Source organism: Panthera onca, chromosome C1, assembly GCF_046562875.1.
Source record: "Panthera onca isolate mPanOnc1 chromosome C1, mPanOnc1 haplotype 2, whole genome shotgun sequence".
Taxonomy (NCBI): Eukaryota; Metazoa; Chordata; class Mammalia; order Carnivora; family Felidae; genus Panthera; species Panthera onca.
In genome coordinates, this window is record NC_138346.1 from 44,355,969 (window position 1) to 44,371,619 (window position 15,651).

Below are 15,651 nucleotides of genomic sequence, written 5' to 3' on the forward strand. Positions count from 1 at the left end.
TAACACAAACCTTCCCTAGTGGAGAAGGAAAGCGGTGCAGGAGAGACAGCACTAAACCAGGGAGACAGTCTCGCCCTGGCTCTGTCACTTGGGGGAGGTGGGACCTTTAACAAGTCACCGAACAGGTGCACCTCAGTTCATTCTGAGAACTGGGCATGTGATCTCAACATTCTGGACTCTTTCAGCAGAAAAGCTTCCTTAGATTCTTCCATCTATGTGTGTGTGTCGCACTCATAACATTCACCATGTTAGAATTCAGGTCCCCATCTGCACTCAAGCAAACATAGAATGGACATCTTGTGAGAGATTTTGAGAGAATCAAGTGATTTTAAAAACATTCTTTTATGTTTTATTTATTTTTGAGACAGAGAGAGAGAGAAGTGGGGTAGGGGGTAGTGGTAGAGAGAGAGGGAGACACAGAATCCAAAGCAGGCCCTAGGCTCTGAGTAGTCAGCAAAGAGCTCGATGTGGGGTTTGAACCCACGAACTGTGAGATCATGACCTGAGAAAAGTTGGCCGCTTAACTGACTGAGCCAGGTGTCCTGAGAATCAAGTGAATTTTAAAAGATGCTTTTAGGGGCGCCTGGGTGGCGCAGTCGGTTAAGCGTCCGACTTCAGCCAGGTCACGATCTCACGGTCCGTGAGTTCGAGCCCCGCGTCAGGCTCTGGGCTGATGGCTCAGAGCCTGGAGCCTGTTTCAGATTCTGTGTCTCCCTCTCTCTCTGCCCCTCCCCCGTTCATGCTCTGTCTCTCTCTGTCCCAAAAATAAATAAACGTTGGAAAAAAAAAAAAAATTTAAAAGATGCTTTTATTAAGTGAAAGAAAAAAAGAAAAAAGCAAATTTCAAAGAATGAGGCTGATTTCCTTAACTCAGAGGTTTTTATAGAAGTTAATTACCTTGTAGACTACTAACATTTTAATTTTTACAGCTCTGTGGTCTCGATTCTTATGTTCTTTGAGTTTGAGCAGGCCTATCTTTCCAAACTGCCAGGGCACATACCTCTTTTTAGGGTCTGTTGTGTCAACATACACCCCCTCCCTTTGGTGGCAGAAGCAAAGAGCAGATGAGTCAAGTTCACTTTCATGGAATTAAAGGCAGCGAAGTTCAGGGCATGTGAGATCAGGGAGAATATGTTTAGGCTGAACTACAGCTATCAGAGTGTTCTATTCATACCTCAAAGCTGCCTTTAGCATGAGGAAAACAAGCACATTCTAGAGGTTAAAACGTACTTCAAATCTTTAAAAAATATATTGCTTGATGGATTGTTTGGGTTTTTTTTAAGTTTGTTTATTTTGAGAGAGACACAGACAGTGTGAGTGGGGGAGGGGCAGAGAGAGGGAGAGAGAATCCCAAGCAGGTTCCAAGTTCGGTGCCGAGCACTGATATGGAGCTCGAACTCACATAATTGTGAGATCCTGACCTGAGCTGAAACCAAGAGTCGGATGCGTAACTGACTGAGCCACCCAGGTGCCCTATTACTGTTTTCTTCTAAACATTCTCTTCATTCTTGATTTTCACTACTTGTTTCTACCTGTCTCGCTACTTCATCTTAGCCAAAAGGCTGAGAAGCGATGGCTACCTGTTTCTGAAACCATAAAAACCGCAAATAAGCAGGGATGAAATAAAAGTAGTGTTCAAAAAGAAACACAAGATTATAATAAACAGCCAGATGTTTGTGATGGTGGCCTGGCATCATGGGTTGAGAATCAGTAGTATTTTACTGTTAAAAGGTCATTTTACTGAAACACATAGAAAAACCGAAAACAAAACAAATTTTTTCTTTTATACAAATCTGTTCTGCTGTAAGGTCTGGTGTTTCCAATTAGTTGTTACAGGATTCTACTGCAGCCTTTTGAGATGCAGACTGTGATGGCAGCTGGGATGAGTTGCTTAAGGATTCTAGTGCCCTGCCTTCTGGCTTGCATAGTAAGCTTAAATGTGTCCCATAGTTTTAAGTAAATCTATCTTAAGTTTCTGTGATGAAAGGGGCACCTGGGTGACTTCGGCACAGGTCATGATCTCATGGTTCGGTTCATGAGTTCGAGCCCTGTGTCGAGCTCTGTGCCGACAGCTCAGAGCCTGCTTCGGATTCTGCGTCTTCCTCTCTGTCTGCCCCTCCCCTGCCTGCGCGCTCTCTCTCAAAAATAAACATTAAAAAAAAAATGTTTCTGTGATGAAGGAAGGATGTGGTGTTTTATCAAGGTTTAAACAACCTTAGATTTGAATAGAAGAGGCCTGTATGAAGCCAGTTGGTAATTTTCATACTCTTTGTTTACTTTTATCACTATATTGTTTTACTTTAATGGCATTAAACAATTGCATCAATTACTCTTCCCAATTACCCTCTTTGGTAGCACTACCTTAAAGGTTAACAGTGACCTACTTAGCAATAATCAAATCCAGCCTGTTCTCACCTAATTGATTCTTGTCTAATTTGACCTTACTGCTGACCTCTACTCAGTGGCTGCTTGATGTTACTCTTAGTCCTCCTCTCTCTCTCAGACTGCTCTGAGTATCTTTGGTGGCTCCTGTCATCCCACCTGCTCCATATGAGCTAATATTTCTCAGGATTCTATCTTTAACTATCTTCTATTTTTGTCCTCTTCACTCTCAGGGCTTCAACTACCATCTGTGAGACACCAGTACCTCCCAAATCTATGATGCCAGTCTTGACCTGAGCTCCATATTTTTCAATGTCCAGATTTTTGTTTCCAAGTAAATAAATCCTAAGTACCTCCGCTAAGACAGAGAACCTCAAACTCAACATGTCAAACAGGACTCACTGTGGAAGTCAGCTCTCACCATGGCCTTCAGTGATACCGTTTTGGGTACTCATGCCCTTGAGTGGAGGCAGAGCATGGGTCTGGGTGGTGGACACAGTTTGTAGTTCTTATTCTTTGCATTTGTTCAGGTGATAATTTTTGTTGTATTTGGGAAACCTTTGAGTTCTTAAAAAAGTATTTTAACAAAACATTTCTCGATCTTAAAAACAAAACAAAACAAAAAAATCCTCAATGGGGGTGTCTGGGTGGCTCAGCCAGTTAAGCGTCTGACTTCAGCTCAGGTCATGATTTTGAGGTTCATGAGCTCGAGCCCCAGCCCAGAGCCCACTTCGGATCCTCTGTCCTCCTCTCTCTCTCTGCCCCTCCCCTTCTTGTGCTCTCTCTCAAAAATAATAAACATTAAAAAAAGACCCTCAATTTAAAAAACACAGTATATATTTATATTTGACTTTGAGTATCTTAAGCCATCAGTGCCCATGCTTCTTCCTCAAATCTTCCATAATTGTCTCATTAGTGCCTCACATTGGCTCTCATAAAAGAGCTGGAGGCAACCTGTATTTTTTTTAAATGTACAGTCTAATTTTTCTTCATTAAGGACAGAAACCACAGCAGAAATAACCATCACCTGCAAACTAATTCCTTCTCTAGGTATCAATGGGTTCCTAAAGCTCTTGGTGCAGTTTTTTCTTTCAGAGAACAAGGAAAATAATGCCAAATTTGCAGGGTGTGAAAAGGATTTAATTAGGTCACAATTGTAATGATAAAGATAGCCTTGCAAGCTTCAAGTGAAGGCGCTATTTCTAGAATTTTTCCACTCAGTTCAGGATTTCACAATAGTAAAATTCGCTTTTTCTCTTTGTAATTAATAATTTGTAGGTGAAATTTGGAGATGTAAATGAAGTTAAATGAAGCAGTTCCTAATCTAGCTAATTTGTTTCCTTCACCGAACCCTTCCTCTCTTCCATCTAAATACACTGTAAACACACCTTAGCCTTTCATCATGGCGTTTTTCTTTGTGGGTTTATCAGTTTGTGTATACAAACTTTGCTCTTGGTGGAGTCTCTCCGGGAACAGGACTTCAAATTCTCAAAAATCCGGAACTCCATCCTGGACCTTTTACATGATCTTTGTTTTGATATTTCTTGCTGCCTGTAAGGCAGCCCTAGACATACAGATCAACAACACCAAAATGGAATGTATGTGAAACAAAATATTGAACACTAAACTCTTTCCTAAGTTCTTTTTTAGAAAGTGGCACTACTATTCCTTTTCCCAGGGTCAAAGGCATGGTAGTTTTCATCCGATTGGTTAATATGTTCCTTTCTCATGAGCCAGACATTTATTTTAATCTGTTGTCAAGTACTGCCACTTTATCATCAATGATCTTGATTGCTGTCTTCCTCTAGTAAATAGTGAGTGTCCCTCAAGGGCAGGGACCATGCCTGGAGATCTTTGTGTGCCTAGTTCCTAACATTGTGCCTGGGTATTTTTAAGCAGGTGGCTTAATGAATGATTGCATGATTGGGTAGCTTTCATTCTTGTTCTCCCTGGTCCTGATTCTCACTGCTCACTTTGGCCACCTGAACGTTGGACACTACTGTAGTATCCTAGCCACTCCTTCCATACCTCAGAGCCAGAATCACACTCTTTGGGGGCTCCTTGAAACACCTTAAGGATCCAATTTGTATTACTTTGCTCTTATGTTCCAGACATTTTTGGACTGTTTCACTACCCTCCCGAAAAGCTTCTAATTGCTTCCCAAATTAAACCAGAACTTTGTGGGAGTTTCAAAAGATTTCACTGAATGGACATGATCTCCTTTCTAGATGTTTCCTCTCTAATAAAATTTTTGTTTGAAGTCTTTGCTCTAGTCTGTTAAATTTTCTAACGGTACTTGAATGTGACTTTTCTGCTCCCCCATTGTGGGCCTATCCCAAAGCAATGCAATGTCCTTGTACTCCTCTGCTTAAATACCTGCCTTCAGAATGGCTTGATATTTCCTTCCTTTAGGAAGTTTCTGCTGGAATCTAGACACCACTAACAACTTAACCAGCTGATCACTTGGTTCAAAGGAAATTTAACAGAACGGGGTGCATGTGGTCTTGCCATCGAATAAGCAGAATGGCCCAAGTTACTACTTACTAGCTCTGTGATAACTAATTACCTAATCTTAAGACCTGTTTTCTCATCTGCAAAATGGGTTGTTACTTCCTGGAGTTGGATTAAATGTACAGCAATTGGCCCAGTGCTAGGAAATGGTAAATGTGATACATGGCAGTAACACAATTACCACAGGATTAAGAGTATAAACCTGTTTTTAGGTCATTTGCTTTCCAAAGCAGAACTAGTTGTCTTTTTAATAAGGGAACATAGAAAGTGACTTATTTCTCCTGTTCAAAGTCGGGAAATTCGATATTTCTTCTTACTTTTAAATATTACAACAGAGGCACCTGGGTGGCCCAGTTGGTTAAGCGTCTGGCTTTGGTTCAGGTCATGATCGTACAGTTTGTGAGTTCAAGCCCCACATCGGATTCTGCACTAATGGTGCGGAGCTGGGATTTTCTCTTTCTGGCCCTCCCCAACTTGCACGCTGTCTCCAAATTAATAAATATATAAACTTTAAAAAATACATTTTTTATTCTCTTTGAATAAATTAGGTAACCTCAAATTTCTTACCTTGAACTGTTAATTTTTGAAAAGTTAATTTTTAAATAAGTGCAAATTGCTTTTTTAATACCCTAAGCGTTGGAGTTAAGTAGGTGGCTGTTTCTGTGGTATCCTTCTCATTGTACAAGCTGTCTTGTCTTCTCATCAGTAAAAATCAGAAAGATGTGGTCCAATCTGAGACTTAGCCAATGCACGCAAAAGAAATTCACTCAATCCGTATATGGATGTGTTCTGATGAAAGAGTTAACTGGCTGAATTCAGAAAGGAAAAGGATGACCCAGTTCATTTTAACTGCTGATGGAAAACATCCTTACCTTATGCTGTTGGGAACCTGAGGGTGGAAAGTGTGTGCTTTAAAAAAAAAAAAAAAAAAACAACTAAGTAAAATGATGTGACTTCTGGAGGGCCTACAGTAGAAGAAGATGCTACCAAAGAAATCACTGTCTTGTGGGAAGGGTAATAAATAGGGTATGGGGCTAGACCACGAGTGTCTGGTTTAACAGTTCACAGTTGACGATGGTAGGTCGTCTCAGAAAATTAGAAAATGCTTCTGCTGAGCCAGTTACCGGTAAGATCCCACCTACGTATGCACTACTTCAATATCTTCCCACATACTTGAGCCTAAGTGACCTGTCAGCAGAGGGTATCTGTGACAGTCGTAAGAGAATGGCCTTGCTTGCTTAGGATTGTATGTGGGTGTTGAACATGGCACTTTAAACATAAATTTATGAGGTGCAAACTTCTAATGCAAAGATGACTCATAAAGTTTCAGAATGTGTAAATATGAAGCACAATCTAACTTACCCTGTCACTGGTGCTCACCCACAGCAAAACTGGGCTGTTTACCAAACTGTTTGCACTGCCAGGACATTCACAAAATTGGCCACCCTTCCTGAGTTGGTGAGAAAAATTCTTGGGCTGGTGTTAACATTTGTGTGGCACTACCCTCTTACCTTGAACAACTGTTCTGTTTATGTAACCTGCATCTGCAACATGTTTGGTGGCAATATTCAATTAACTCTATTTCTCTGAGTTTGTGAAGAAGTCAGTTGTTTTGGAGAAGTTCCACTGGAAAACTTAAGTAGACAGCAGTTGTATAATAAAAAAGTTAAGAGGAAACTTCTCTCTAAAGTGTCTGGAATCGGTCAATAAGAATAAAATAGAAAGAGGATTGTAAATACACATTTCGTATGTATGTTGAAAAAAACCTAAGATTAGTATTTCATGTGATTCATTTTCGAGGTTCTTGTTGGAGAGTTTTATCCAATCGCTACGAAAATGTCATAAAAATCTCCTTTAGCTGAAGATGAACTAAACTTTGAAAATAGGTATTTAGCTGTCAGAAGAATAACCTTGGAAACTGTGACCAAACATACACAACCAGGAGACCCAGAATTCAGTAAGATGTTGTTTTAATACTTAGAAGTTTCATGGCCTTTAAAAGACAGGGAGGATATGAAAGAATAAAGAAAGAAAGAAGCTTAGTTAACCAATTCTGTAAGCAGAACCAGTCATTATTCATTGTTCCCTTAAAAGTGATTGTTAAAATTTTCTCCACTGATAAAGACTTGCCAAGTTGGAACTTAAAAAATAAATTTCCGATTAGCTTTTTCTGCACACATACAAAAAAATAAAAAGACCTTCAAGGTAATTAAAATTTTTTTTTCAAAGGTCGGTAGAAATGGAAGTCAGAGAAGAGGTTTTAAAGCTTTAACCAGTGCATACTCAAAAAGTAAGAAAAACTCTGGCCCTCGCATTTAGCTTTTGGTCACTTCTATGTAAAATAAGCATCATCTTACAGAGTCAGTAAGGAAATAGTTAACAGTAGGGTTTTTTTAAGATTAAACGGGTTTACAATAAAAATAAATTTCTGAACATTGGCTCATTCTTTTATTAATTTTGGAGGCCCACTTGAGAATCTCATTTATGAGGACACCCACGGATAATATAATAAATAAATAAGCCTGGATTCCCTGAAACAACACCCAGGCACACAGCTGGACCATAAGGTGGTTTTTAGTTAAATAGCAGCTACCATATTTGGTTATATGCTTTAAGCTGTTACAAACACAAAACATTTACTCAACTCTAACTTTAGCTGTTTACTTAACCGAATTCATTTCCTATAAGAGACAGACCTCCTCAATTTCAGTAGGTTAATACCTTGGTTGATCTTCTTTTGAAGTCTCAGTGCAATAAGTGAAGTTACACGCATACAAGTAAAAGAGGTATCGTGTCAATAATACTTTTTAACATTTGAGTAACCAAGTATGTGAGAAAATTCCTTGCATGCTTATTTAGGTTTTAAGTCTTAAATACCGCCAACTATAATTATAAAGGTACACTAGGTGCTAGTAGCCTCATAATCACCACGTCCTAAAGCTTTTACCCAAGTGGTTTTGTTAATCAAGGAAAATCAAGAAAAAACACAATTTCCCCCTGCCTTTTGACAGGTTCAGTGGGCAGGTCAAAAGAACTACTATCCTGGCAAGCAGATGTAACTGGTATTCAACTTAAAAAAAAAAAAAAACAAAAAACAACAACCTAATAATTTTTTTTTTAAGTGGCCTCAAAGAGAAATGCGCAACTGCTATGGCTTTTTATCACATCTCATGGCCTTCTGTTAACTATTCTAGTCGTGGCTGATCTCTTCTGCATCTCAATCACTAAATATGCTTTCTTTCACCTGTGAAGTGCCTACTCCCATAATGCCTACTAAACACAGAATACACATAAATGTCAGCTCCTTATTCATCCCAAGTCTGTAACACATGAAAATCTGTATTTTTATCTGAGTGGTATTAGTTCCAATTCAACTAGGTATTGGATTCACAAAGGGCAAGGATCATGTCTTAGGTTTCCTCTGTGGCCTCCACCCTCATCCTACCATCTAGCACAGTGTTGGGACACAATGAAGCTCTTTATTAACCCACCAAACTCATCAATTAAAACTTCACTGCAAAGCTTTTGCTAATTCTCTACCACAGTTTGGCTCAATATCATGTAATTAGCTGTAACACTGAGGCCAAATCACATTAACACTTTATAAATATTAGTGTATCATAAATGTTAAATCCTAATGTTCCTCCTTTAATTTATTAGTTGGTTAGATACGGTGGATAGTTTTTACAATGTCTTTGTAAACTTCTCTTAAGTGAGAACAATATAAACCAAACGCCATCCCCGACAGAGTGAAATTAAGTAACTGTTTGCCAAGTAACTTTCTAGAAATGAAGGCAGACAATGATATTTAGTTTTGACTTAAAGAGAGAAGTCCTGGCCCTGGCTCCTAACACCCAAGTCCAGCCCAAAAAATCACAGAGGGGAGGCGGAGAAGACTACTAATACCTACTGTGAAAAGTGCTATGCAGAAAGTTCTATACACATAAATGTGTGAGGCACAGAAAATCTTTATTGCCACAGGAAGCAAGTGCACTCGTCCCACCTCACCAACAGATTTAAGAGTCACAGAAACGCAGACTTCACATAATAAAGTACAACACAGACTTGGGGAGAAATGGTCCCTTGGACTATATTGGCTGTAATACTGAGGTAACCAATTGACCTTGTTCAGTGAAAATACCTCCAACACAATGAAAAAAATCAACTAATTATAACATCCAATTCATATATACAATTCAAATAAAAATATATATTATTTGCTTCAATGTATAGCAAATTTAATACATTAGTGTTTACAAAATAAAAACTGTATTCTACTGAAATTTTTCTTGTGCTTCCCCCTTATCACTAAGCTTGAAAGACCAGGAAAGTATGATACTTACGGAAACTTATTTATGGATTTAAAGATGCAGTTTGTGGGGCCATGAAAGATGGATAAATATTAGTTGGAAGATTACCGCATCTTTAAAAATTGTTGCTTATTAAAATCTACAAACTTGAACTGTAAGACACAATTAAAAAAAACCCACAAAATTTCTCAAAATAGATTAGAATACAGGAAACGTTTCATGAAACTACTGAGATACTAACCAGTTCTATGGCTAATATTAAAAACTGAACAATCTATTTAAATCATACTCCTACTATTTCTACACAGTGAACAATACCACCACAATAATCAACCTCACGCTAGCAACGAAGTTGCAAGGTCCATAAAAAGCTTCTTCAGTGGGCTAAACACTATGGTACAATTAAAACATTTAGGTAGGGGAAAGAGCCTTTCAATAGTATAAAAGTTGTTTACTGGTGTTTCTACTGTAAAGCTATTCTACATATCAAAATGAAAAAGCAATTATATATGTGACAGTGATCAGAGACTACAGTCCTGACATTTCATCCAACATTTGGCTGATGAATTTTAGTATAACAGAGTACAACTGAGTATTTTGTACACAATTATGACCTAGAGCAGAATTAAAAACAAAAAAACCCCACATATTCAACTCAGTATGCTGTTGTCAGCAATATCTGGGTTTAGATGAATCTGGAGGAAGTAGGTAAAGCGGTCAAATGTCTTCTTTTAAACCAAAAGAAAAAATGTAAATTGGTAGAAATAGTATTTGGTTCTTTTAAACTATGGATTCCAATGTGAAATTCTCCTAAGTATGCAAGTACATTATTAACATTTAAGCACACCCCCATAAATATGCACACAGCCCACTAATTAGGGGGAAGAAATTAAAACATACTTTCAAGCTAAAATGAATTTTAAGAAAAAAACTGCAGACACAAATATGAAAGGTCCACAAAATTGTAAAATAAATAACAAATACAGGTGTCAACTAAATGTCCACAGAATTATGCCTGCAAATGTGGATGTAGTGATTGTCCACACTTGTTACGGTCTGGGTGGTGAGACATTCCCCAGGGAGAGCCACCTACTTTCTCAGACTTTATCTAGGACATAAAAAAGAATTTCTGGATATAAAATGGTTCTTACTCTATAATATTATATATTATAGCCTTTTTACTAGTCACCATCCTTATCACATTTGGGGTTAACTTATTATGCCTTAATCTATTTAACACATTCTTAAATAACAATGTTTAAGTCAAGGCTTTTACACATCAGTTCACTTGTTTCAAATACTCTGTCCAAGTAATAGCTTCCTATTTTTGTTACGATACAATGATATAATGCAATCTGAGTCGACTAAGAGATTTGCTACTCTAGTGCCCATTTTTAAACTTACTTTAGTATTTATAATTGCATAAATGTGCCTGATTAAGCCAGCAAAAGTGACATTTTACTACTAAAAAAGACACATTTCCTATTAAAATCAGTTTTATCAAATATTAAATACACAATATTTTTCTTGGTTTAAATTAAGCCATTTGCTTTCCATTTTTCCAAAGTCATTGCAACCTTGCCAATAACTACATCACTTAAACTTTCTTTATGACTGCAAAGATCTAAACTCTAACAAATAATAATATCTATGCTAAATACACTTAAAAGTAGACAGTGAAATTTCAAGTAAAATAAACTGTATCCACATCTATTGGACCAAACAGGTCTCCACATCTAGCTTTTACTTCTATAAATTACACAAATACATTGTACATTCTTAAATAATGAATGCTTACAATATTAATTTGTAAGCTTTTCCACGTAAAATGACTTACACAGGAATGTGAATGGATCAATATTTCTGTTACAGATTGCAACATTCTCTCAATTTTCTCTTTTGTGGCTGTTGTTTTGTCTTCCTGGTTTCCACAGACTACTGTATCAATCCTTATGCTTTGGCTATGAAATCTGTTTGAGCTGAATGAGGCAACGTTGGTTATTAAGGCTTATTTCTATGATGGAGCATTATTATCCTTAAACTGAATGCCATTTCCAGAGAACAGTGGGAGAATCACAGCTATCTTGAATCTTCAGGCTCTGTTTTGATGACTTTCTTTTCTAAAGTAAAAGCTGAGTGAGGGTAGTCTTTTAAAATCCCAAGACTCTCTGCATAAAAATGGAAACAGGGTGTGTTGATACTTTAAAATCAATGGATCACAAAAAACAAATTCAAACATATGAAACAAATCCCCCAAATCCACAGCAAACAGTATCAACTATTCATAATTCTGCAATTCCATAAAAACATTTTATGTTTATAGAGTTTGTGATTAAGAGCTTCGATTCTGGATTTAAATTCCATCTCTGCCAATTACTAGCTGTGCACATCTCCAGGCAACGTACACACCTCTCTAAGCCTTAGTATCTTTCTTCATCTGTAAAATGGGGATAGTATCTATATAGGGCGGCATGAGAGTTAAACGATGAAAGGCACAAAAAAGCATTTAACAAATAGACCATATTTTTATTTAACATTTGGTTCAACATGATAAAAAAATATATGTGAAATAAAATGGGTCACACGTATACAAAGTTACTGGCTAAAATATTTAATCACTATCAATGAAAAAAAGAGACAAAAAAAAAACTTCCACATTTCAACACAGAACTATCTTTAAAAGTATCTCCAGCCATGACACATGATAGAAGAACGAAGACTACTTTCATAAGGAACCATTTCCTGGAGTCAGGTGTGTGCAGTTATTTCAACCTCACAAAAACACCAGAGAATGACAGCATAGAGCACTGATAGGAAGCACTAGCACTAAAAGACAAATATATATGCACACACTTTGAAAAGGATTCTAGAAATGTAACCAATACGAATAGCTGATCCGAAATTAGGCAGTTCAATTTATGAATTTACTCTCTCTATGAAAAAGTAGATTTTAAATTTAGCAAGAGTATAAAAACAGTAGCTACCATTTACTGAATTCCTATCAGCCAGGCAATTCTATATATATATATGCTATCAGCCAGACAATTCTATATATATGCTACCTGTAGAACACTCATTAACTCCATGCGATAGAAATGATACTTGTTTTACAGATGAAGCAATGGACTTCAAGTGAAGTTACTTTAACTCAAAGGCTGAGTGATACTACATATTTTCAAATGGTGTTGTTCTCTAATACTGTGTCTAACTCACTTTTTCTTGAGTGAAAATAGGTAAACATCTAACAGTAATAAGGAATAACTTTTCCTTTATGGAGTTCAGTTTACTTCTGAAATATAAATATCACCCCCAAAATGCATCTGTAAGAAAAGTTTAGACTTGGTGTACAGGGTTTTCTTAGTATGAAAAGAAACATGTAACCCCTCAATTTCACATTATGAAAGGCTGGAAAAAGGTAATTACATAAATCAGCCATGTATTATTTGGTTTTAAATCTTGTATAAAAGTAACCATTCGTGTAATAGCTAATCAAAATAGTATCAACCTTCATAAGCTTCTGTCAATTCTTTGGAATACCATTTTCTAAAAAAGATTGGCTAATGGGGCACCTGAGTGGCTCAGCCAGTTAAGACCCTAACTCGGGGTCAAGCATCCCGAGTCAAGCATCCCAGGGTCATGAATTCAAGCCTACTTTATACAAACAAACAAAAGACTTGCTATTATTCGAGCAATCTATTATTTCCCAAAGGAGAAAAACTGACTAGTAACATTGTTAGTAAATGACCTTTTTTTTTTTTTTTTTTGGCGGGTGGGGGGTGGACACAGGGTTGGAGGGGAGTAGGGAATGACAGTGGAGGGCAGGAAAACAGAATTTAAAGATATTTTATTCAAGTGTTACTCTAATAATATCCCATATTCTTACCTGACTGGGACTTTGCCTCACTGGGATAAAGTCTACTCAGCTCTCCATCCACCACAAAATGATGGGGTTGTCTGTTCTGTAAATTAGGCATTCGGAGATTCAAAGGTCTTTCTCCTAATGAAAAGGGGGAAAAAAGCAACATGAACAATACTAAAAACACTTTGTGGTTTTTCTTAAAAATAAGTTTTCACAAATTGCCTGAACACTCCTTAGGAAAGAAGTAAGGAAGGCCAACAGGCACTGAACAATTTGAATAAGAGTTAGAGAAATATCTTAAATGATAACTTAAGAGGGAAATGGCAATTCACGCTAGTTCCAAGGTTTATGAATCTGTCGGGACATTAAGACTGAAACATGAACTAAACAAAAGACTGGGATTTCCAGTAAGCACTCCAGCTTTAGCATGTAATACATCCCCCGAGTAAGGCATTTTCTTAGCAGTGCAACCATTTTATTTACCAAGACATGTCATTAACTATATAATAACACTAGAGACAGAGAAGGCTTCAAGCAACTTCCTGTTAACAACAAAGTCTATGGTAAATCCATGAAGACGGAATTAGCACAGATGTGGTAATCACGCTTAATGCACCAAATCCTATTCTCGGTCACAATCCTAAATCCATCACACAGAGCTGACTGCTACCCCACAGTGCACTGTCCTGGTTTCACAAATTAAGAGTCACCAAATCTTTCATTAATTTTGCTTTTGCTTCTTAACCCTTTTGAGTCTTAACTGTCAAGGATGACTTAGAGAAGTTAAACAAGACCTCAACTATAAAGTTTCCATAATATTTTAAAAAGGAGGAATGTTCTTCTCCTCCAGTACTCTGAAATCAGCTGACATATTTTACTCTACATTTGGCGAATGCTTATTAAGATGGTATTGTTACTGGGGCACCTGGGTGGCTCAGTTGTTAAGCATCTGACTTTGGCTCTGGTCATGATCTCACAGTTCTGAGTTCAAGCCCCTCTTCGGGTGAAGCCCACTTCTCTTTCTTTCTCTGCCCTTCCTGGGATTCTCTTTCTGCCCCCTCGCTCACTTGCGCCCTCTCTCTCTCTCTCTCCAAAAAAAAAAAAACAACAAAAAGATGGTATTGTTACTTAGAAAGAAATCTAATATTTTGACAGTAGTAACCACTCTCTAGAAAACTGTAATAATATGTAAACAAAACAAAAAAGACGGTCCTACAAAAATTATTGTTTTTCTTCAGACACATATCACTATTTGAAGCTAGTTATTATCTTCCTCCACTGCAGCATAAGCTCCAAGCCAGCAGGGACTTAACTTCACTGATGCATCTTCAGTGCCCAGAAGGATGCCTGGCGGCACCCAGGAAATACTATGAGTAAATGACAATGACTTGAGATTTTCTTCATGTGTGAATACAAAAAAATGAAAATAATTTTTAAAATGATAAAAATACTCATGAATCATAGCTTTCTAAACCTAAATGTCTAAGAGAACAATCTCCAACATACCACACAAAATATTTTCATAGGGACTGTAGGCCAATCTAAAGCCTGAGAGAATACAAAATTTCTTCAAGTCTCTCCATTTGTATACTATCTCTACAAATCTCTACTCTCGTCACAGTACTTTAGAAGCAGTTAACCATATTCCCTTAGAAACCAAATGTTATAAATTTCATAGATAAATCTGTTTTTGAAGTCTAAAAAAGTATGAAGTTGTGGTCTTTTAAAAAATGACAAACGTCTCCCATGGAATCAGTTTCTTGGGGGGAAATGATCTGTAATGTTTACGTTCCCCATTCCCACTCACCCTTTACAAAATACATGGCAAATGCATGTGTCGGCTACTGTTTAGGGATAATAAGGTAAAAACCAAACATACAAATAAAAAAAAAAACCCCAAATAATTACGAGTTACATTTGCAGGATGAATTCCTTCTTTTTAAAAAAGAGACAATTTACCAATTAATTTTTACACAGAATGTATAAAATAATCTCTCTAAAATATTAAGATTTAAAAGTAGGCAAACTTTTGTTTCTCTCTGACGTGCACCTAGCAACTGCGCTAGAAGCGTAGGCCACTCTCGAGAGGTACCTTGTCCGTCAGAGCTGTCAGCAGCCAGGCCATTAGGGCTGTGCTCTTCCGACGTCTGCCTGTACAGCCCCGCGGACAGTCTTCTCTCAGCATGCTGCAGTCTCTCACAGCCAGCTGGGGCGCAAAGGAACTCGATCTGCTTTGCCATCACCTTTTCAGGCTGCTAGTAAGTAAAGCAAAAATAAAATCAGTAACTAAAACATTCTACATGGTTTTAATGGTTTAAAGATGCCAATTTCAGACTCCAGCAAATATATTTAGTATTCATTAAATTAGTTCACACTTCATGTGGTATACACATTCCATAAATATGCTTAGATGTCTATATCATCGTGGTAAAACATAAAATGTTGGATTTTGTGCAAAAGAAAAAAACCTTCCTGCTCATCCTTGAAAGAGAATTCCACTTCAGCTCAAAGGCAAAATAACCTTAGCTTTGTTTCCCAAAGTACTGAGTCCTTTAAAATATTTTTTTTAAAAAGGAACCTCAGAGCAAC

At 37.3% G+C, this 15,651-nt stretch overlaps 1 protein-coding gene across 3 annotated transcripts in view; it reads right to left on the reverse strand.

Moving 5' to 3' along the window:
* Window positions 1-8,843: 8,843 nt before the first annotated feature.
* NAB1 (NGFI-A binding protein 1) overlaps window positions 8,844-15,651 on the reverse strand; it is a 44,483-nt gene continuing 37,675 nt past the window's right edge. For 2 of the 3 annotated variants that reach the window (XM_060622395.3, XM_060622396.3), the window contains exons 6-8: window positions 15,155-15,317; window positions 13,087-13,200; window positions 8,844-11,371 (exon numbers count right to left, since the gene is read on the reverse strand). In XM_060622395.3, the coding sequence (XP_060478378.1) occupies window positions 11,283-11,371; window positions 13,087-13,200; window positions 15,155-15,317 (366 nt within the window). In that variant the 3' untranslated portion in view covers window positions 8,844-11,282. The remainder of the gene's footprint in view (window positions 11,372-13,086; window positions 13,201-15,154; window positions 15,318-15,651) is intronic. The other variant, XM_060622397.3, reaches the window with a different exon arrangement.